Raw genomic sequence first — 21,799 nt, 5'->3', positions numbered from 1 at the left:
CCACTGGACTGTTTGACCACTTCAGGCAAAGCACTACAGGACATCTGGACCAAAATCCATTTACAATGTGCCGATGAACATGTACAACTGCAGACTTGATGGATTATCGTGGTAACCTTTATTAAAGGCTCACCACTATCTATTGCTGCTGACTTGGTGGCTTGTCTCACTAATGATTCGAGGATTTTCTACAACCTGGCAACCCAAAAGTCATAGTTATTAATAGCTTGATCCGCAAAATGTTCGTAAACAATATATTAACCATTAATAAGTACCATTAGTTAATCTTACCAACATATTTATTGATAATGTACCAAATTTTCTGAAAATGTACTCAATATTCTGTTTTTTACAGTGCGACCATTAAGCTGAGACATGAAATGATACACTTTATTCAGACTTTGTGCTTACAACACTTTTACCTAAAACCAGAGCCCAGAACCAAACTAGAGGGCAGGCACATCAGTCCCTCTGTAAAGCTAAACTTCAGTATATCATTGTGTTTAATAGTTACTTACTAGTGACATGTTGTGTGGAGATCTGCTCACCCTACCAGTTGCTGCTGGTGGTGTCTGTAAATGTCTGTCAGATGTATTAAACTGGTTCTGATCTGATCAAACACATCAGGCATGAACTGTCAGTAACAGAAGGACGACGTGTCTGTGCTCAGAAGATTCAGATTTTATGGCACAATGCTGTCCAAAGTGATTGTTTGTATAGTATAATAATATTTATAATATATAATCGTTTAACTTTGGTGGCTGATTGATCAACACACCTCAGAATACATCAAATATACACATAAACTCATTGATTAACACAGTATGCCCAGAACATTATTCATTACTACACAGACAAACAAAATACCATTTTTAGTATTCTGGGTTTAGGGTTCTAAGAGTCCTGTGTTATTGTATGTCCATTTCATATTTTGCATCATGTTTAATACTGTAACAAACAGGTTCTGTAATTGAACTTATCCTGATTTGATTCTTTTAACTCTTAATTCATAATTCAAAACTATTTTCTTGGGACTTAAAAAAAAAAAAAAAAAAAAAAAAAAACACCCTCCGACAACCTATCATTAAACTATTATTGAGGATCTGTGTTTAAACAGGTAAACACGTCCCTTTTTTGGGTTAAGCCAGATTTTCCATCATATTAGCTTCATTTTATTTGGCATCATGAATCCATTTTTCCAAATAGTCCAAGTTGGTGTTAAAAACCTGAAACTGTCCTATTGTATGCATCTTCTTTTTGTCTTTGAATAGGAAGGTGTACGATGTGAATGTGGTATTTTAGCAGGAAATGAAACTTAATTTAACAATGTTTAAGCAGGTTGTTTTAGAGCTTCACTAATTTGTTGTGTGTTTTTGGTTTTCTTATTTTAAATACAGCTGTTGTGAGATATTTTCTGCCTGTTACGTCACCATTAGTCCGACATTAAATATTTTCATGTGTCATGTGTGATATTAAATGTCATGTTGAAGCTGTTAGATATTCAAGTGAAGTCATTTTTTCATATTCTCTTTTCACACTCACTCAGTGACACTTTCCTCTGTCACCACGACCTCCTGCTCCTCACGTGACGCTGCAGGGGTTAATACCTGATGATAACATTTGCTGAGGGGAAAAAGGAGTCGTCCTGTGTGTTGGTGCATTTTGATTAATCGCCTATTCCCAAGCCCTAACCTTTGGCTCTCGCCACAGTACTTTAATCACACTTTGAATATTACATTTTGTCGCTTTTTGAACGGATAGAGTCCAGACTTAAACCCTGAATGTGATTAAAGAAAGGAAGATTAACACCCTTATTCTCCCCCTATTTAGTGAGTCCTGTCACTTTCAAATTTGACCTTGATCATTTTATTTTTAAAAATGCAGTCTTTGTGATTATTTAATTCACCTTTGACACATCAAAATATATATTATCCGAAAAGTAGGTTGCAACTTTATTTTCTGTCAGTCTGTCATGATGTCACTGAAACTGTCCAGTCATTGAGTTACCTGTAAGTCCATATAGTTTCATGCTTACAGCTCTTGGTTCATTTGTAAAAGCCAGTGTGAACACAATGTCACAACAGCTGCAGATAGATTTTAAACCTGTTGCAAAGTCACCAATCCTTAAACCAGCACAAGAGGAGCTCATTGCAGGATCAAGACGTTTTGAATCCCACATATGAACTTATTTTCAGATACAAATGACTTGTCTTAGATTTATAATGAAAGGATGTTGATATAAATATGATTTTAGATGAGAACATGCTCGTTATTGTAAAATTACTATGATCGGTTGGTGTAATTACCAACCTATGATACCTGATATGATAATGCAAAATAAAATTTAAGTAAAATAAGAAATAAACAGTTCAACCAAAAAGACATGAACACAATTAAAACATTTTGACTGTTAAAAGCCTGAGCATAGACATTAGACTAAAATGGGAAAATGTTATTTGTACAACAAAACGTATAAAGTGAGTGATGAATCTATTGCCCTAATGCATGTTGATGTACCTGCACTCACATGATCAGCACTCAGCCGATCATATGAATGCTGATCATGGTTCCAACACTCTAGTCATTTTACCTTTATTTCAAAATAAAACCACACAGTTACTCAAGATAACTTCCTCAATCCTAAAACTATGTCCAGTTCCTTAATTTAGCTTGTTGAGAATAAAAATAAATATTTTTAGACTGATATTAGCCTGAGTTAGTTAAACCACTTTTTAAGAACAGGGCCAGAAACTAAAAGGAAACAATGTAAAAGTCTTTTTGAAATGAACAGAACTACCAGGGTCAATAGACCCTTTTCCCCGCAGACATTTTAACTTGTCAAAGCAGGAGTGTAAAAGATAACATTAACAATGGCTTCGTTCCATCAAGTGTTCCAGTTAGCCATGTCAGTGAGTGACCTACATACACAGTGCCAGAGCCCTGGAACTGGCTCACCTAAATGAAATGCCACTAGTTTCACTTCATGTGTCAGTGTTCCCCTGTTTGTGTTTAAGCCTAGAGTTTTGAAAACAGACTGTAAAAGAGAGCTGATAATGAATGGAGCTCTGCTGTCTCTCCTGATTCCTGCTAAACAACTCTCATCATGGTTCCCAGAGCTCGCTGAAACCTTTTATCATTTCCCCCCACAGTGGAACAAGTGCGAAGGCCCCAGACTGACTGTGCTGACAGTCAGTCAGTCCGGGCAGCTTAACGGTCACAAAGGAAACTGCTGCAGTGCACATCATCTACTCGCAGTCTGCCAGGGCTCCTGTTTACCAGCTGAATAGACCACAGAGCCTCAAATAAAGAGGTTGTCTCCCACAGTCTGAAGCATTTGTTCAGCAGAGCCAAGCCTATGGAGGGTGCAATTATTTCCACTGTTTAAAATGCAAAACCTGCTTCCTTCTACTGCATTTGTACTGAGTATTTGAGGGGTTAATTCCAGTGACAGTACTGCTGAGCTCGTGTTTGCAAAAGTCCTTGTCCGGGAAACACTAAAGTAGAAGGCCTGTCAAGATTCATATACACTGGCCTTGCACCAGATGTTTGCAAAGAGTGATGCACATCTGTAGCTAATTTTACATGGAAAAACACAACTCAACTCATTTAAAAGAATGTGGGTATGAATAATCCAAGTAAAGGTGGAATTTTTGGAATTGATGCTTGAGGCTATGAATACTACATTTAAATTTGAATGGATTAAATTGGATGGAGGTCTAACTTTTTTATTAAGATGTAATTATAACAAAATCCTGCTGAAGCTCTCACTTTTAGTAGATGCTGCTGGTCTCACCACATCGATACTTCCTATAAAATAACATAACATTTCAGAACAAGATATTTTTTAAGAAGAACTGGTTTGATGAGAGAATTATGTTAGTAAGTCCACTTGATTCTGAAGGCCACTTACTGTCATATAATTAATATATGACTTTCCTATTCAGCCAAGAGATGAGACTTTAATTCACCTGTATTGCGAATGCACCTACACTTAAATACTCCACACTGACACAATGACATTTGTTTTATTTTTTTTAAGTATCACATATGTTAATGTATTTAATGCCATCTTTAATATATATCTAACACCCTGAAAGTTATGGGTCAGTCAGGCCAAAAATCCACCAAATCTATTTATCTTGTGTGATCAAAAGCAGGACAGGTTGGGTTGTATATACATAACCTGCAGGAGCTAGCATTGCTAGCAGGCTAACAACAGCAGTCCACAAAGTTGTAAATTATACAGCCTTTAATCAAACATTTTACTGCTGTAAACTTCTGTCACTGTCTGTACACTCACTACAGCTCAACAGCATGTCTCCCTCTCTGGGGCCGGTTTTAAGTCACTTGCAGGTATAAAACAAAAATATAAACAAACTGGGCATTGGAGAGCCAATGAGAGCATAGGAAAACATGCACATTTTGGCGTGACTGCACCATTAGTCAAAACAGCAATGCCGTGAAAATGTGTACATGAAAAACTGTGTCTTATATGAGCTAAGCCCCAAGCACCATTTTTACTCTGTATTTCTTTAATTCCTTTTATTAAATATCTGCATTATATTGCATTGTAAATTCTGCTTTGTCAATAAAGTAAAATAAAAGAGAAAAGGAGGAAAGAAAAGGTCAGGGGAACAGATTGCAGCCTGATTGGCTGAGGGATTTCCTTCCTGGCAGAGTTTGAATACACCCATTACAGAGTGGGGGGGGGGGGGGGGGGGGGGGGGGGGTTGCAGGAGGCGATGAGGTAATGCCTCTTCTTTATGTGAGAGGCTGACATCATCGCTGTGGCATTTTCCGTTGCCATGGAGAGAGAGGAGGCAGGGTGCATAGCGGGCTGATAAAGCAGGGGGCACAGAAAGGGCTATGTGGGAATGAGATGATTGTGTCTGCTGGGAGTGTTAATGTGTAAAAGCAAATATTCCTATATCGGCTCATTTAACCTCTTTCTTTTAAATGTCTTTATTTTTAACAATTAAGTATTAAGTATTTTGCAAAAGAAAGGGGGAGGGGATGACAAACAACAACAAAGTGTGGGAACCAAGTAGAGTATACATTTCCTGTATTGACTCTTTATCCACTTTGTTCTTGATATTATCCAATGTTCAGGGTGTCATTTTTTCCCATTACACACTGTATATGTCCGTCCATGTTTAAGCCTGGGAGGTTCCTCTTTATTCTTAGTTACAGCCTGTCTGCAGAGTTCTTCTATTATCAATCCAAGATCCAGACTTCTCACTGTGTGTAGTGGATCTCAGTTGAGGGTTAAAGGTATATTCTCCCAAAACATGCTGTCGATTACACATGTTTATTTTAAATGAGATTAATTAAATTTCTTCAACCAAATTCCCTCTTCACATAGTTTGCCAATCCTCCTCTAATATCAGATTTATGTAATCTACATTTATTTCCAATTACAATTTTACAATTATCTTTATGGGTCTGTAAAACCTGATGCAGTTTTGAAATGTGTCCTGAATTTGTTTTTTATTTTGCTATGAACAGTTCATCAAGCACTAAATCTAAAAGCAAATCTTTGTTTTCAAGATCAAATTCCTTTTTCAATTTAAATTCTCTACCTCACATTAATGTGCTCAGGGCAGTTATACCTTTGTTTTTCTAATTGGTCACTTTGTTTACAAGGATACTGATCCTCCTTTAGATTTCTGGAAAATATCACACATGGAAATCTTGGCTCTGGACAAGGAATCCTGGTCTATTTATGTCTCCTTGGAGGAGGAAGAGAGGGGTCTCCCCCAGACAGTCTGCCATTTCCTCAGCTTGACTTTAACCCGTCTATGTCTCTGTGTGTGTGTGTGTCTGTGTGTGTGTGAGTTCATCCTGCTAACCCACAACCCCCCTGTCTCTTTCCCAGAGGTTGTATTTGCAAGGATTTCAGTTTAACCTGCAAGTACAGCACCAACAGCCAAGAGCTCTGACCGTTTCATGTAGTAGACACTTTTGTTGCTGTCACTATCAGAGTCCTTACACTTGACGTTTATTGTCTATTTTTTTCTGATTTTACTGGAAGGCTGGGCTGACCAGTGTATTGGCTTATTGATCACGAGATCAAGTGCTGAAAGCATTTCTGCTGTCTGATGGAAAGGAGATGATGTCCTTCTGAGCTGAACGCAGATGATGGAAGATTAAATAATTAATGAAGAGATACACAGATGTGTGTGTGTCTGTGCGGGTGTGTGTGTGTGAGAGAGAGAGAGAGAGAGAGAGAGAGAGAGAGAGAGAGGTGTGGCCCCTCGTAAATCTTTCAGCTTTGCATCTGTCAGTTAGTAATGATCCTGCTCCACAACCAGGACACACACCGTTTCCTTCTGACTCCTCCTGCTTCCTCCTCCTGTGTCAGCCTGCGCGTCATTTAATGACCTGTGGCAGCTTGTACACACACAGACCCACCCACCCTCCACCCCCCCACCTTCCACCCAACACCACCCCACCCGACAAACACACACATACACACACACACACACACACACACACACACACATACATATCATAAGATGCAAACCAGAACTGGATGGTTTGTGTGAGAGTCAGATTAAATTCTGGTTTTATTTTAATGCGAGGCATACGAGGGCTCAATTTAAAAGAAGTCACTGTAAGATCAGAGACTGTGTAAAATCCAAGTGTTTTTATCCAGTTCACATATTGCTTTCTTCAAATTAGAGCTGTCAATTAGTGGATGGAATGATTGACAGAAATATAATATAATAACTATTTTGATAATCTATTAATGGTTTTTAAGCAAAAATAGTGGCAAAATGCCCCAAATTGTTAAGTTTAACCCTCCCAAATTTGAGGATTTGCTGTGTTTTTTTTATCTTATGTCATTATAAAAACACTATTATTATTTATTTTTTTACTTTTGGTAAACAAAATGTGACATTTTAAGACATCACACTGAGCTCTGGGCAGTTGTAATGGTCATCTTTACAATATTTTTTGACATCTTATAGACTGACAATCTATTTATCAAAAATAATCTCAAGATTAAACAATAATCAAAATAATCTCTAGTTGCAGCCCTAGTTCAGTTGCATACGGTAGATACATGAGGCACAAAATAAAGATAGAGCATCATCTTGGTGCAGTTTTATTTGAGCAGCTGCTGGGCGAATTTGAGACACATGTTACACCACAAAGTTGTACATGTCAGTTCAGGTTCACCAGCAGACAGCAGATATGATGCAAACGTTTATCCCTAATAAATAATTAATTGTCTATCGGCGTGTCTGCCATTTCCCTGTAAGTGTGTATGTGTTTCTGTATGACTTTCGCAGATAGATAACTGGTGCAGACTTGCAACTAATGAATATTTTTATTGTTGATTAATCTGCTGGTTATTTTATGTATTCATTGATTAATCATCCATTAAACATCAGTGAACAGTGAAAAATGCTTTTCACAATTTCCAAGAGGCGTTTTCAAATGGCAGCTCAAATCCCAAACAGATTTAATTCTAACATAAATGACAATGAAAAGCAGTAAATCTTCTTTTTGAAAGCTGGAACCAGAAAATATAATATAAAAATGCCTGAAACTATTAATCAATTATCAAAGTAGTCACAGATAAATTTTATGTAGATTGAATAATTGTTTGATCTGTAGTTGAAACCCACATAAACAAAAATCAATATAACAAAATACTGTAGTATGTCTTTATACTGTATTGTTGCATACAGTATGCTAATGCTGATTTGTTAAGGCACATGGATGTCATTCTGTCTGGTTCAATATATTTAGATTTTCATCTTCTTCAGCAGCTCAGTCCCTCAAGGGATTTAAAATCCATTCATTCACTCATACCTGATGTTTTTTCATTCAACTTCAGCTCATTCACATCAGCTGGGACAAATGAATCATGTAAGGTATCGACCTGGGTCGGGCTGTCAGCGTGATAAATTGGATGCAGAGTCGTTCAAAAACATATTACATCAGGAAACTGTCCAATGTGATAATCTCTGTGGGAATAATAAATATGAATAATAGCAGAGTGATAAAGAGCAGCACATGGCTAATTCATCTTGCATTAATTAAAAAAGATAATTTCAGTCAAGTCAAGTACAAGCACACACTTAGACAGATTTTTTTTATTTATATGTCCACAAAAATGTAATCATAATCCTGATCATCACACTATATTTTTTCAGCAGGCTACACTGTCAGTCAGTCCTCCACTTTTGGTCCAGATTGAAATAACTATTGGAATGGACTGCCATAAAATCTTTTACATATATTCATGGTTCCCAGAGGATGAATTGTTATAGCTTGGGTAAGGTTGATTTATACTCATCTCAAAGACACAGTCAGTAAATGTGACGGCACTCAGCCGGAGTCAGATGTTAGGTGAGAGGCCAGGGAAAAGGCTGCCTCCCTCTGACCTGGAAAAGGAATTTATTACTCTCTCAGACACTTTTAGCTAATTCCATCAGGGATTTGCACAGGGTAAGGGGGGGGGCAGATTTACCAACACTCCTCCCTCGTTCTCATCTTCTCTCTCATTGGTGTTTTCCCGGCCCTCAGGGAATACAGCTGGGTTTCATGGTGTCTGAAATCTGCTCTGCTCCCTCTCAGTTATTTACGTCCAAGCAGCCTTTTCTTTGCCTTTCACTTTTTTATTGTTCCCCTGGTCATTGTATCTTCAATCAGTCAGGCCGCCAATGTTGTTTAGTGTTCATTATCGTTTTGTCTGCCCTTTCTGACATTGCTTTTTCTATGCTCTCTTATAGATTTCCTCAAGCTCATTTCTCTCTCTGCTGACCTTGAACATTTTTAACTGCTAAGCAAAAGGGCATGCAGTATTTAGACTGTCTTTGTTTTTTTTTTTTGGGGGGGGGGGGGGGGGGTTGCACAGTAAGGTGTCGGAGCTTAGCAGAGTGTGAGAAACTGATTTTCAAAGCATCATAGCACAGTGTGCAAAGACTCACAGTATTTTACTCTGATAATCCTCTTACACGTCAATGCCGATCCACACACAAGTGCAGTCACAAATTCGCCCGAATGTGAACACAAAAAACACACATTAACACATTAACCACAATCTTGGTAGAAGTATTCATTTTTATTTATTAGGGTGGTGTTTATTTTTCTTTTTTTCCATCCATGGGAGTCTTGAGTTGTAACGGAGCGTTCCTGTCTGTTTCCTCTCCCTCTGAGATAAGATTCTTGTCCTAAAGGCAGAAATTTGCCTTCTCCATCTGGGAGTCACTAATGTATTCACCCATATCTTTAATACTCTGCTGCCACTCCCAGCTCTGCTCAGAGAGACATTTCTGCGAAGGAGCTGAACCTCAGTGCATTAATATCACTCTTGCCTGTGTGTGTGTGTGTGTGTGTGTGTGTGTGTGTGTGTGTGTGTGTGTGTGTATAGAGTGCATACAAGCACTTCTTCGTGCACCTTCCTGTATCCTCCCCAGGTATGACTTTGCCCCAGCAGGGGTGTGCAGGGTGTGTGTGTAGTGAAAGGCAGTTACTGAGCAGCAGAAAGAGCCAAGACAGCTGAGTAGCTCCTGGCTCGGTGCTGCGGATGTCTTCTGAAAGCCTTGACCCACTTCCAAGTCTCGCCCTCCTCCCCCCTGCTCACCCAAACATGCTGCATACTGAAGCAGCTCTGCCACAATCTGCTGAGCTGCGGTGAAGCTCAGCATGCAGACACTGAAGAGAGTGGGTGTGTCTGTGTGCATGTGTGTGTATCTATCTAATAAATAAATAGTGTGTCTGCATGTGCTGCAAGGTCATGTATGTGCATATGTGTGCGTGCACAGGCTTCCACTTGATGCAAGTTCTTGGGCAAAGTCGTAGACGAGTTGGTGCTTCTGATGAATATTTTAATGAGTCCTCCACTAGTTGTTACTTTACCAAGCAGCCACATGAGTTTAACGTGTGTCTTCTTGTCTTCGTGTGATATGGAAGGAAGGGAGTGGGAGACATGTAAATGCAAAGATTCAGTGTGAGGTTTAAGCCCTTGCAGAGCAGTTCTGCTGCAGAGTTGTGAGTCTATGTCTGCAGCTAGCCAATTATTTTTATTATTGATTAATCTGCTGATTCATTTTTTACATTAAAAGTCAGAAAAAAGTCTTAAATTTCCAGCAAAATTAAAGCATGCATTCATTACAGTTGATTGTATTATGGAAATGTTCATGTTGAAATCAAGATTTAATTTTATGTATATGTGTTTCATGATGATCTGTGTTTTAAGCTTGAACCTGAATATGTTTCTGCTACTGTAGAGTTCAGTTGCAGTCTACATTTCAAAATGATCTGTTTACCGAGTTTATTTCAGCCAGAGCTAAACAAGAGTTTGCACAGAAACATGTGATGTGTCAAAGACAGAATGAGTTATGATCGGTGCAGTTTAGTTACACACTTGACTGTGTTAAATTATAGCCAATGAGAAATAATGGGTTTGAACTCAAGCTGTCTTTAACCAGAAAAAAAACTAAACAATTGATTTTACGTGGATTTTGTTGTGTAATTATAAAAATGAAAATATATCTGATGAATGCCAATGTTTGATATAACATAAATTATTGGCAAAAATTCTTCAGCAAGCCAAAGCCACAGGACGGCACACGAGTGGCAGTGGCAATGGAAAACATGGAAATAGGGATGAGATTAGGGACAACGTGAATTATTCTGCTGCAGACACTGAAGCCGTGCACAGGCCTGGTTTTAAGCTGATGGGAGGGACGCTCTGCTGTGAAGGACTGGAGACACTCACTTAGTCACAGAGATTTAGACAGATTACAAACAAGGACACACAGAAGCAGTGCACTATCTCACTAATGGATGAATGTATATACCATACGCATGGCGATTAGCACACATTTCGATTTATGGACACACGCAGAGTAAATGTGCCTGCTCACGTGAAGACAGTGTTTACAAACAAGTCATAAGCCGACGTGTAAATACAGACATGCTGTCTAATCAATAGGAAGATCAGTAAAGTGCTATCTGGTCTGTACAGGCTCAGTTTTCCACTTTTCGTGTACAACCAAAGCTCCTGAGTCATATGAGATGGTTCACACCCTCTTTCCTCTGAAGTAGCTCTTATCGTCTGCCATCACCTACCAGGAAATAACCTTTACTCACCTGTTTTCATCCTTTGAATATTTAATCCAGCACGTGCGGCAGTGTGTGTTATTTGCATTACAAGTGAATTTGGAAAGTGTGTGTGTGTGTGTGTGTTTGTGTTTGTGTGGTGTGTATCGTACACTGTACAAACATACTCTTTGCCACTGTATCATCACCTCCTGACTCTCTCCATGTCTTTATCGTCCACCCTTCACTGTGATGTCACTCTGGACTTTTTAGAGCAGTTTGCTATTAATAATCTCTGGTGACAGACCAGACACAGAGCTATACACATCAACATGCCTGAAAGTGCTTGGCGTCAGACTGTCTTTGCAACAGTTAGACTGATGTGGCTGATCAGCCAGTGCAGCACTTTAAAAGTTGCATTGATAAAATACGACCTGGAAAAACTCAAATTTAACAACGCTGTGGTCACATTAACCTGTGAGGGGGCAAGTATTTGTTGCTGGACCCTATTGACCTTCACTATACGCAAATTCATTGGCAACAATTTTGTCATCATGCTTAGTTTTTTTGTTATTGTTTTTTATTCAGCGGTTCCAGCTTCTCAAACATGAATAGTTCCATATGACAGTAAACTCTTTGTATTTTTGACTGCAATTTTCATATGTTCACATCAATTGATTATTAAAGAAAATAATTGTCTACATATTGAAAATCTATATAACCGTTACAGTACTCCTATGATGTTAATTACTTGACACAGAAACAATGGAAGCAGTCTGCAAAATACTCCTATAACAAACAATTAAGGTGGCACAGAGTTTCTCGACAAGTTAAGGCTACAATGTGTCAAAGTTGATATTGTGGATATTTGCAGTGCAAATTTCAAACAAATTTGTGATCATTCAAATTTATGTAGACCTAAACTCCCCGCCTGTTAAAACCCTTGGCAACTGGTATCTAGTCCTGTAACCTCTGCACTCAACAAGTTTTAGGCACTAAAAGTAAAGTGAAGATGCTTTCAAAAATAATGCCATGAAGAGTTTTTATTTATCAATAACATTGCACAAAGTTCAGTAAACAGAAGAATACCTGACAGGTAGATTCTTCATCTTGGAGACTTAGGCAGACTCGGTGTCTTCTGTCTCCTCATGTGATCCCAGACTGACTGCATGATGTTGAGATAAGGGCTCTGTGGGGGCCAAACAATCTGTTGCAAGACTCTTTGTCCTTCTTTATGAAGATAGTTTTTCTGCCTCTGGCTGTATTTGGGCTCGTCCTGCTGCACAGTTCATCCGGGACCGATCAGACGCCTCCCTGGTGGTGTTGTGTGATGTATAAGAATCTAAACTTCTAACGCGTCTAAAAGCGTCTTTGCACAGTTCATTCTTGGCAAACATCCATTGACTTTACTTTAATATCTTTGACTTTCTCCTCTATGTGGATTCCCATTAGCTTCCACAAAGCGGTCACTGTCTTCCTGGAGTCCACAGATTGACGTAATGTTTAACCACTACATATGGCTTTCCCTGTGGCTGTCTGAGTAAATGCACACACTGTACTGAAAAGCATGTTGTTGTAGTTGTAGACCGCAATGATATGATTTTATCTTTGTGTTCTTCCCCTTTTTGCCATTACTCTGTTCTTTTTAAGGCTCAGTCATAGTTGTGTGTTTTGGTGTGATCTCATTTGTCTGCTCCACCTCAGCTTGGGTGGTGTGCGATAGATCCACAAAGAGAAAACTATAATTTGGGGCCTGCTGGGTGTCATCAGGAGGGTTAAATTATGGCTTTACAGAGTACAGTACAACTTAATAGGCTGTCAACACAATAACAACTACATTTGGTGAGCAAAGTCTTTTACAGTAAGTGCTGAAAATAAATGTTGACTAGTCAGTTACTTTATTAATAGACAGTTAATCAAGCATTTTCATGACCAATTAATAGTTTAAGTCATTTATCAAGAAAAAATGGCTCCAGCTTCACGAATGTGAGGATGTGCCGATTGTTTTCATTTTTCTATCATTGTTTCATTGTAAACTGAATATCTTTGGGTTCCTGGAGTTGCATGTGTCACTCATCTTCATTGTTGATCTAAAGGAGTAATGATATGATTTCATCGTCAAATGCCCAATAAAAAGTGTTTATTAACTGCTCAGCTGCTCATGCATCTCTTTTTGTCTTTTCCTCTGTCAGATGTTGTGAGTGCAGCGCCTCGCTGTCCCATTGGTATTATGAAAAAGATGGACGGCTCTTCTGTAAGAAAGACTACTGGGCCAAATTTGGGGAGCTGTGTCACGGCTGCAATGATCCGATCACCACCGGCCTCATCATGGTAAGAGGATGTATCCGCTGACTCTCATTTCTCATCACCTGCCTGCTTCTTTGTTTGCTGTTAAACCTCAAGTTACAGCTTGGAAATGTGGCACTTGCTGCGCGCACAAACATGCAAGAGGACAAACACACACACACACACCTGCGTCCATACATTTACAGTCCTACTGGTTGGTGTGTGCCGTCAGACATACATGCACGTAGGATTGGTGCCAGACCTGTAACTGACCCTGATTCCTTTGGCTGCTTTGTCAGATTGTCTTACAGACCACCAGTGGAAGTCGGAGCTGTTGTTGTGACGCAGCAGAGAGGTTCATGTAGGTTCATGTGCTGGGTAGATTGGGTCGTGGCACCGGAAAGCAGATAAACAATAGACTCGACCTCTGCTGATAAGTGCTGCTGCATTATGGAAAAGATGAGATACCAGCATCAAAGGAGAGTTGTGTCTATTTGTTGATTAGTGATGGAATCAATCACATTCAAAGCTTGAAAAAACAGATTAATACTGTATGTCGGTGTAATACAATATGTCTTTATGTGTCTGAAGGCCCAATTTTCCTGCCGCACAAAGCCAGCAGTAGCACAAATGCGAGGAGTACTTTGATTTTCGTCAGGCAGTAGTAATTCTTTGTGGCTGTTTGACAATGTCTTGACTCCAAATGAACTCACCTCCGCTGAGGTGGTTGGAGAGGTGCAGCTGAGGCTGTGTTTATGCTGATTAGGCAGTGCAGACTAATTCTGATGCTCCTTTGGCACAAAAAGGGAAGACAAAAAGAGACACTCAAACACAGACCTCTCTGAAATATTCATTAAAATACTTAAATTCAATCATGCCAAGTCAGTTGCATAATCACTTAGTTGATCAACAGAAAAAGAATCTCCATCTGAAACTATGTTGATAATCAGTTTATCATTTAAGGATTTGTTTCTTTTCTTTGTCTAATGTCATAATAAACACAACATCTTGGTGTTCTGGTGTGAGTCAGGCAAAATGACACATTTGAAGATGACAACTCAGGTTTTTATAATTTATGATTGTCATTGGTCTGTTTTTTATAAAGATTTATTTCATAATGGGCAGATGCATTGATAATGAAAATAGCCTATACTGTTCCCATAATTACCAATAATGCCTTGCACATATCAATGAATATAATCAAGGTTGACTGGGTCCTTAATGTGTTTTGATGTTCAGAGTCACTTTGAAGTTTGTTTGAAAAGTGACAGAGCAGCTGGACCCTGCGGCATGATTAACGTATTTAGAAATGTGGTCAGTGTGAAGAGTTGATCCTAGTTAACAACAGCAGGATTTATGAAGCGCATACCCCCCCACCCCTTCTCATTCATCACTGGTCAACTTTGCAGAATTGCTTTTGATAATCCTTATGCTATTCACACCACCCAGTGAGCTAAAATTTGAATTATCAGCTGTGGCAGCCGACGATATGAAAACTATGTCAGCTGTGTGTGGAAATATGCGAGGCTCATATTCTGGAAAACTACCGCCTGTCGACTTTACATGAAGCTCATATGATAGGGAAATTATCCACAGAATACATGGGCTAACCATTTGCATTTTAGAAGGTGTTATTAGTCTCAATCATCAGTCATTAGTTGGTGGGATTTAATTTAATCATCTCAATCTGCATTTCAATAGCAGGCAAATAGTATTCCATTTTTAGGTGCAATTTTAGCCAAAATATCAAAACTGTTATTGTTTAAATTTCCTTTTTAAATAATTTAATGTCAAAAATGTGATAGTTGCAGGATGTTTAGTGGCCAGTTTAGGTCATAAACTTCCTCTAAAGCCACCTCAAACCCCACTACTGACTAAATCAATAAACTGCTGACTGCTTGTGGTCCTTTGTATAGCGGGAGCTGATTAAAATAAAAAGCTGAGTCCAATTGTTGCACATAAACTGCATTCTCTGACACATTTACCCCCTGGTCAGATACTGCAGCTGTCATGTGTCATGGTCATGATGAGCAAAAATTATTCATGGCTCGGCCTTTCTCTGCATCTCTGAGTGTGTGTGTGTGTGTGTGTGTGTGTGTGTGTGTGTGTGTGTGTGTGTGTGTGTGTGTGTGTGTGTATTTCATCATTTACACTCCCTCCAGACAGCTTGCCCTTTGCAGTGCAATCTCAGTAATGAAACATTTAGGGACTCTAAAGTGAATTAGGTGGAGGGATCACTGCACCACCTCTCCTCTTCTTTCTCCTTCTCTGGTTCATTGCTACTCTTACAGTGCAAAGACACTGATTGACTTACACTTAAGTAAATCTGAGATGGGTCAGCCAAACAGGCTTTATTGCCAAGATGGCCAGACGAATTGTATTACTGTGTAGACATGCAGACCAAGGTGAGCTCCCTACGTCTGTGCCACAGCCAGAAGAAGGTGAAGCGACACACTGAAGTCCTGCACAGTCACTCTGATGCCTGTGCACATCAGCAGGGAAACACAGTCCTGTTTTTAAAATTCACTGATGGCGCTCCACCTGAAAAAGCTGCTGTCAGAGTCAGTGAAAACATTTCGATGCGTCATGATGTGCTGATGAGTCAGTCTGCAGACAGACACGTAGAACTGATGGTCAGCCAGAGAGAAACGTTAAATGAGTTAGGAAGGTAAGAATGAGCCTCATGGGATTTTTCATCACTCCTGCCACAGTGATGTGCGACACACAAGCTGAGCCTTGCTTTGCTCTTTTATTTATATGTTATTTATATGTTTGTTTTATATGTTTGCCCACAACTACACTTTTGTAACAGCCTTTTTCTCTGTACTGTACTATACTCACTTTATCTGACCTGTTTCCCCACAGTGTGTGTAGTATTTCATGTTGGGCTCGAGGACTAGGATGTGTCATCCCTCTCACCCATCTTTGAGTTTTTATCATCATCACACTGATAACATCAAAGTGACAAAAATAGGCAATACAAAGTGTGTTGCAGCAGGACAACATTAAGTGCTACAGTATAAGAGCACAATAATTTTGTTTTTCAAAAAAATCGCCACTCAAAATAAGTAGTAGCCTGGTGTGGAGCTTTCAACTGCATTGCATGGCTCTCTTCACGAAGATTGAGTTTGCTCAGTTGGCATGGAGCTGCAGATGTTCAAACTTTCCACTATTCTGAGCACTTTAAGGACTTTGTGTGTATGTAAGTTCAATTGTTTTATGGTTGAAAGCTCCAGAACAAGCAAGTAAGAGGACCTTGAGTGGAGATTATGATATTTTGTCTGCTTCTGTTTCCAAGGTCAAGAATGAACCTTGGAGCTCAAAATAACTTTCCTGTGAGTGAACATAGAAAATGTTCTCCTGTTTAAAGTGTTGTTGGTTGTATATCCTTTGCATCAGTTACCACAGCGACCCTGTGGAGGGGGAAATGGTCCTGAACTGAATACGATTTCTTAGACTATAATATTATATTGAGGGGACTGTCTGTGTGTAGCTTCATCTGCAGGTTCTGCTCCTGTCAGCAGCTCCAGCCTTAAGTAAACTGGTAGTAATTCAGCCAGAGGACGTCACTCGCTTATTTACTACCTGCACTGTGAGTGATTCATGTGCTGAATGCCGAGTTAACTTCTGTAATTGAATTTTCTCTCCTTCCCATCACTCCCTCATTTTGTCCATCCATCGCTCCTCCTACTGACAGATGAATGTGCAGTAATCCCACCCAGCTCCACATTCAGTTTAGAGTCAGTCAGCCTGTTTGCAAACACCCCATGGCTGAGAGCCAGCTGACGGGAGCGGGGCCAGACTTCGACCTGGGCTCGTTAGATGTCCGCAGAACTTTGTGGTTTCACTGTTTCTCACTCTCGCTATCTTATCTTTGCCACGATGTTCTGTCGTCAGCCTGCTCTCCACCCTCCTGTATGTCTTTAGAGTGAACACCAGTTCAGTGTTGAACAGCCAGACATTAAGGATTGATGCGTTCGTGTTGGGAAGCAACAGTGTTTACAGCCGCAGTGGTCAAACGGCCACACTCATAGTTGGAGTGAAAAGCCAACCATCACAGAGAGGTGTGAGATCTGATAATCATTTAAATATGGAGATAATGCCTCACATTTTCAAACAGTGTTTCCTGGAAGACATTCAGTGTTGTATTTGTGTGTTCACACAAAAAGTGACAGAAGTATTTATGTAAAGAATGAAAAAAAAACCTCACCTCAACACACCTGGATAATTGTGGCATAAAATGAGTGTGAATGTCAAATCATCGGGGGGGGGGGGGGGGGGGGGGGGGGTAGAGGGTTTCCAGAGCTGTTTGACCATTTGACAAAGCAGTACTGACTGACTGTGCTGGCAGCTTAAGGCCTAGTACGAGGGACCAATAAGTTGCATTGGTTCAGGCTTGTAACTAATACTTTCCTTACTAAGCAGACCACATATCTGCCGTGGTGTGACCAACTCATATTAGATACACTTTCTTTTTCAGTGTCCTCATATAATTTAGTGTTTCTGTTATCAGTTTCATTTATTCAATCATGGTTGGCCACTGCCACGGTTTTTAGTGCCACAACAATCCCTGTTCTCCTGTTACCTTACATAAAATGATTATGAGTTCCACGCAGTGTGGTTTATAGATTTTCAATTTGGGAAGCAGGGCACTGGTATCAGATCTGTACCTAAAGTTTAGGAATCAGAAAGTATCACGAGTCAGATTGATGCATCCTTACTTACTGGCCAGACTTCTTCTACAGCTGCATAAGTGTTGGTTGGACATGAAAGTCACAGCTTTGAATTACAAAACAAGTAAGAGTTAGTTTCTTTCCATAGACTTAGAATGATGAATCAGTCTCACACTCTTCGTTCCATCTGGCAGTGATTTTGTTGTGAGTTCATCAGGCCCCATTATTGTTTTGACATGATCAATTACAATTTTTTTGCATTGTTATCCAGTTAGTTGCCACAAAAGAGCCTCTGTCAGATGGTTATTGGTTTAGCCTGACTGGCACCATGTTACATCTTGGGGACTTTCATTGCTTTTGTTTCCCTTTCTTTGTTTCTGAGATTACATAAAAAGGTGAATTCCAAGACGTTTCCCTTAAATCAGAAGTGCTTATGAATCTTTGGGATTTTTTTTTTGGGGGCATTATGTGTGTGCTGTCATGAAAAGACAAATCACATGTTCTGAAAGTTACCACCATGTGGCTCTCCCCTCACCTCGTCTGTAGTAATAATTGTTTTTGGTTTCAACCTGGCAGATACAATTGAAGTGTTTCTTTTGGTTTCTAAACAAGATTTTTTCAGAGGAGTGCCACGTTGAACAAATGATAAATGGAAAACATAAAGTAAAGTAATAATGGACATCATATTGTCATAAATAACAGACCTGATCTGGTGTGAATTCACGAGTGAGACTTGGTTTAAATGTTTTCATGGAGGTTGTTTCATTCAAAATGTGCTAAATTATGATTTATATTCATTATGTGATGTTAACACTATAGTTCTGTTAATTAAAATGTTGTGGTTATGGTTGATTAACTTTAGATACAGTCATAATTGAAATGTTTTAGAGTGAAACAGTCAGACGGGCAGACAGGGGGTGAGGTTGAGTGGCTTCTTCTGCGTATTTGTCATCATTGCATTCTGACTTCATGAGTATAAAAATACCACATAACCCAAATTTCAATATTAACAACATATGTCCTCCATATGTGATTGATATTGAGAAATGGAGATATTTTTGGGTTGACTGCCACACCATTGGAAAGTCCCAGATTTACAGTGTACTTTATCAGCCCCCACTGGTGTGAGGTATCTCTGTGTGAGTGGGAATCTGCCAGTTGTTTCTGTAAACGCCTGATGATTGTTTTGACTCAAAGTGAAGACACTTGACGCTTGTGTAATAAAGGTTGGGAAATGTTATTTGTTAAGATCTTGTAGCTGTTCAGGTTGTGATACTGTTTTCTTAGAAACAGGTTCAGCTGTTGATGATCTCATCGGTGACGAGTAGAAAATTGCTTTGCACAATATTCAGGTTCAGGGAGAGTTTCTTTTACTTTTAATTCTTTAGATTACCCCAGAGAGGTCAGAGGTCAGGCTCACATACAGAGGAAGGATGCAGCTGCTTGGGCCTCTGTGCCTTGCTCAAGGACACTTCAGCTTGATGACTGCTTGCTCTAATGGGGCTTCAAAATTCAGGCTTTATGTTTTCATCTGTTTTCTGTTGTAGATATCGCATTCAGTATCTACACAATGAGAGTATTTGTAGAAACTTGTTTAGTATCGTCTCCTTCCAGAGTGGAAACACTGACGAAAGCAGCCGCCTCTGTGGGCTGAAATCCCCCCTGTGGTACAACTGTGGGCTGCTGGGTTTCACTTCTGAGCCGGCTGCCGGCAGGTCTGACTCAACTTTGAAAATATTTGTAAAGTTAGTTTACTTTAAGTCCATTTTATAGCAATAGCTTCCTAGAATTTGCTAACATCAGATGTTTAAGTAAAGCTGTAGCAGTGTTATAATTTTCATCTGTAAGAGGAAGAATGTGTTCTTTATTTTTCCACAGTTATATAGTCTTGCTTTAAAGCAAATATGCCCCCTAAAATATTTGCTGACTAGTGGATCTTTTGTCTTGTTGTTCATTTCTTCAGATAATCAGTCACATGCAGATGAATGTGAGATATTCATAATCTGTAGCCACAGTGGTGATGGGAAATGATCAGATGCCTGGAGACAGACTTAATTAGAATTGTGAGAATTACAGAGGAGAAATGTATTTTCAGACTCACTTCGAGATACCACCAGTCGTCCTACTTTATCACGGACATGTTGCTTCTGAGCAAAAAGCCTGAAGCTTAATCTCATTTTCATGATGGGAGGAAATCACTGTGGGAAATGCAATAATTTCCTGAACATCAGCCTAATGATGTTTAGAGGTGAAAGTATGAGGGTGGAAGTGTTGTCCAAGTGTAAGACAATAGTGAATACCACAAGAGTATAAAACTAATACCTAGCTCTTTGCAAAACTGATGTCTTAATTCATTGTTTAATTGTATAGTCACTATACTAGTTGTGAATACTAACACAATTGATTTATAACCAGCTGCTGAATGTTTCAGTATCCAAACAGAAAGTTCTGTGAACAACCTGATCATTCAAACACCACTGTAGTTGGATCATCTGCTTGTTGGCCTTCACTCTGAAGTTGTCCACTGTGTGGTTTTCTCTGCGTTGTCCAGTTACTGATGCAGCTTCCATAACTCTCACAGTATCTCCACTGACTGTCCATCTGCCTCCACCGCTTTGACATAGGAACCACCAGACAGCGCAGAGAGTTCATCTGACCATCTATTAATATCTGCCCACTTACATGGCCCTCCAGCACTGGCTTGTAGCAAGCAGAGGGGTCAACACTTCTCTGCAGGCAGGACATGTTACGGACACAAACATCGTGAGACAACAAGGACAGGTGTGATTAGACTTGGAGAACGTAGAGTGGAGGAAAGAGTGACGCAGCAGCAAAGATACAGCCAGGAAGAGAGGGTGGGCAGACGGATGCTATTTATAAACATCACACAAGCATATCACATGTCTTCATTTATGCGCCATGCCTTGTCACTGCAACCAGTACTTCACACGCAAAGACTGACAATAAAGTGCACCATCATTACATCTGTTCTACATGTTACTTAAGACTGTGTCTCTGCTGAAAGTGGAAAGTTCTGGCATTTTCTTAGTTTCAATTTCATGTGCTGACACCCTGCAGATTTTTACTTAGTGTGGGACAAGAGAATCAACTTCTCTTATCTGTTAATATATTAATTAAGCAGTCTACAAAATATCAAACAAGGACTTTACCATCAGTTTTAAGAAAAAAATGACATAACACACACAAAAAAGTTTTTTATTTCACCTTTAACTACCATCCAGACTAGTGCTGAAACAGTTAATTGATTAGCTGGTCATCCGTTTTGATAATTGTTTAAGTCCCTTATAAAGCAAAAATGTCAAAATTTTCTGTTTCCGCCTTCTCGAATTTAAGATTTGCTGCTTTTTATGTCCATAACATCTTTGGGTTTTTGGTTGTTAGTCCTGAAAAATAAATGAATTTGAAGTGAATGTTACTGAAGGCTCCCAGACATTTTTTCTGTATTTTTAGACACATAGACCTGACAATTAATCAATTACTATTGGATAATAAAGATAATCATTAGCTGCAGCTGTAATAAGGACATGTTGACATGTGAGCACTATAACATGTGCTCTGCTGGACACAAGGCCTTTGTTTCACTTAAACATAACAAAAGATTCAGTAACACAAACAAATATGTAGCATTATTCCCTCACATGACATCCCATAAGTCAAGCCTCTAAGTGTCACTCTGATAGTTTTCACGGGTTGTTTAGAAATGTGATTGCATCGTGGGAGAAGAGGAATGAGGGATTTACTGAAGACACCAGGGGGTGGGG

At 39.4% G+C, this 21,799-nt stretch overlaps 1 protein-coding gene across 1 annotated transcript in view; it reads left to right on the top strand.

Annotated features, from left to right (window-relative positions):
* limk1a (LIM domain kinase 1a) overlaps positions 1 to 21,799 on the top strand; it is a 50,423-nt gene that overhangs the window by 13,347 nt on the left and 15,277 nt on the right. Inside the window, exon 3 of the mRNA XM_023400883.2 lies at positions 13,251 to 13,389. Coding sequence (XP_023256651.1) covers positions 13,251 to 13,389 — 139 coding nt within the window. The remainder of the gene's footprint in view (positions 1 to 13,250; positions 13,390 to 21,799) is intronic.

This window comes from Seriola lalandi, unplaced genomic scaffold (assembly GCF_002814215.2).
Source record: "Seriola lalandi dorsalis isolate HSWRI2012SDOR001 ecotype SW California unplaced genomic scaffold, Sedor1 jcf7180002053065, whole genome shotgun sequence".
NCBI lineage: Eukaryota > Metazoa > Chordata > Actinopteri > Carangiformes > Carangidae > Seriola > Seriola lalandi.
This window is presented reverse-complemented; position numbering and strand designations above follow the sequence as displayed.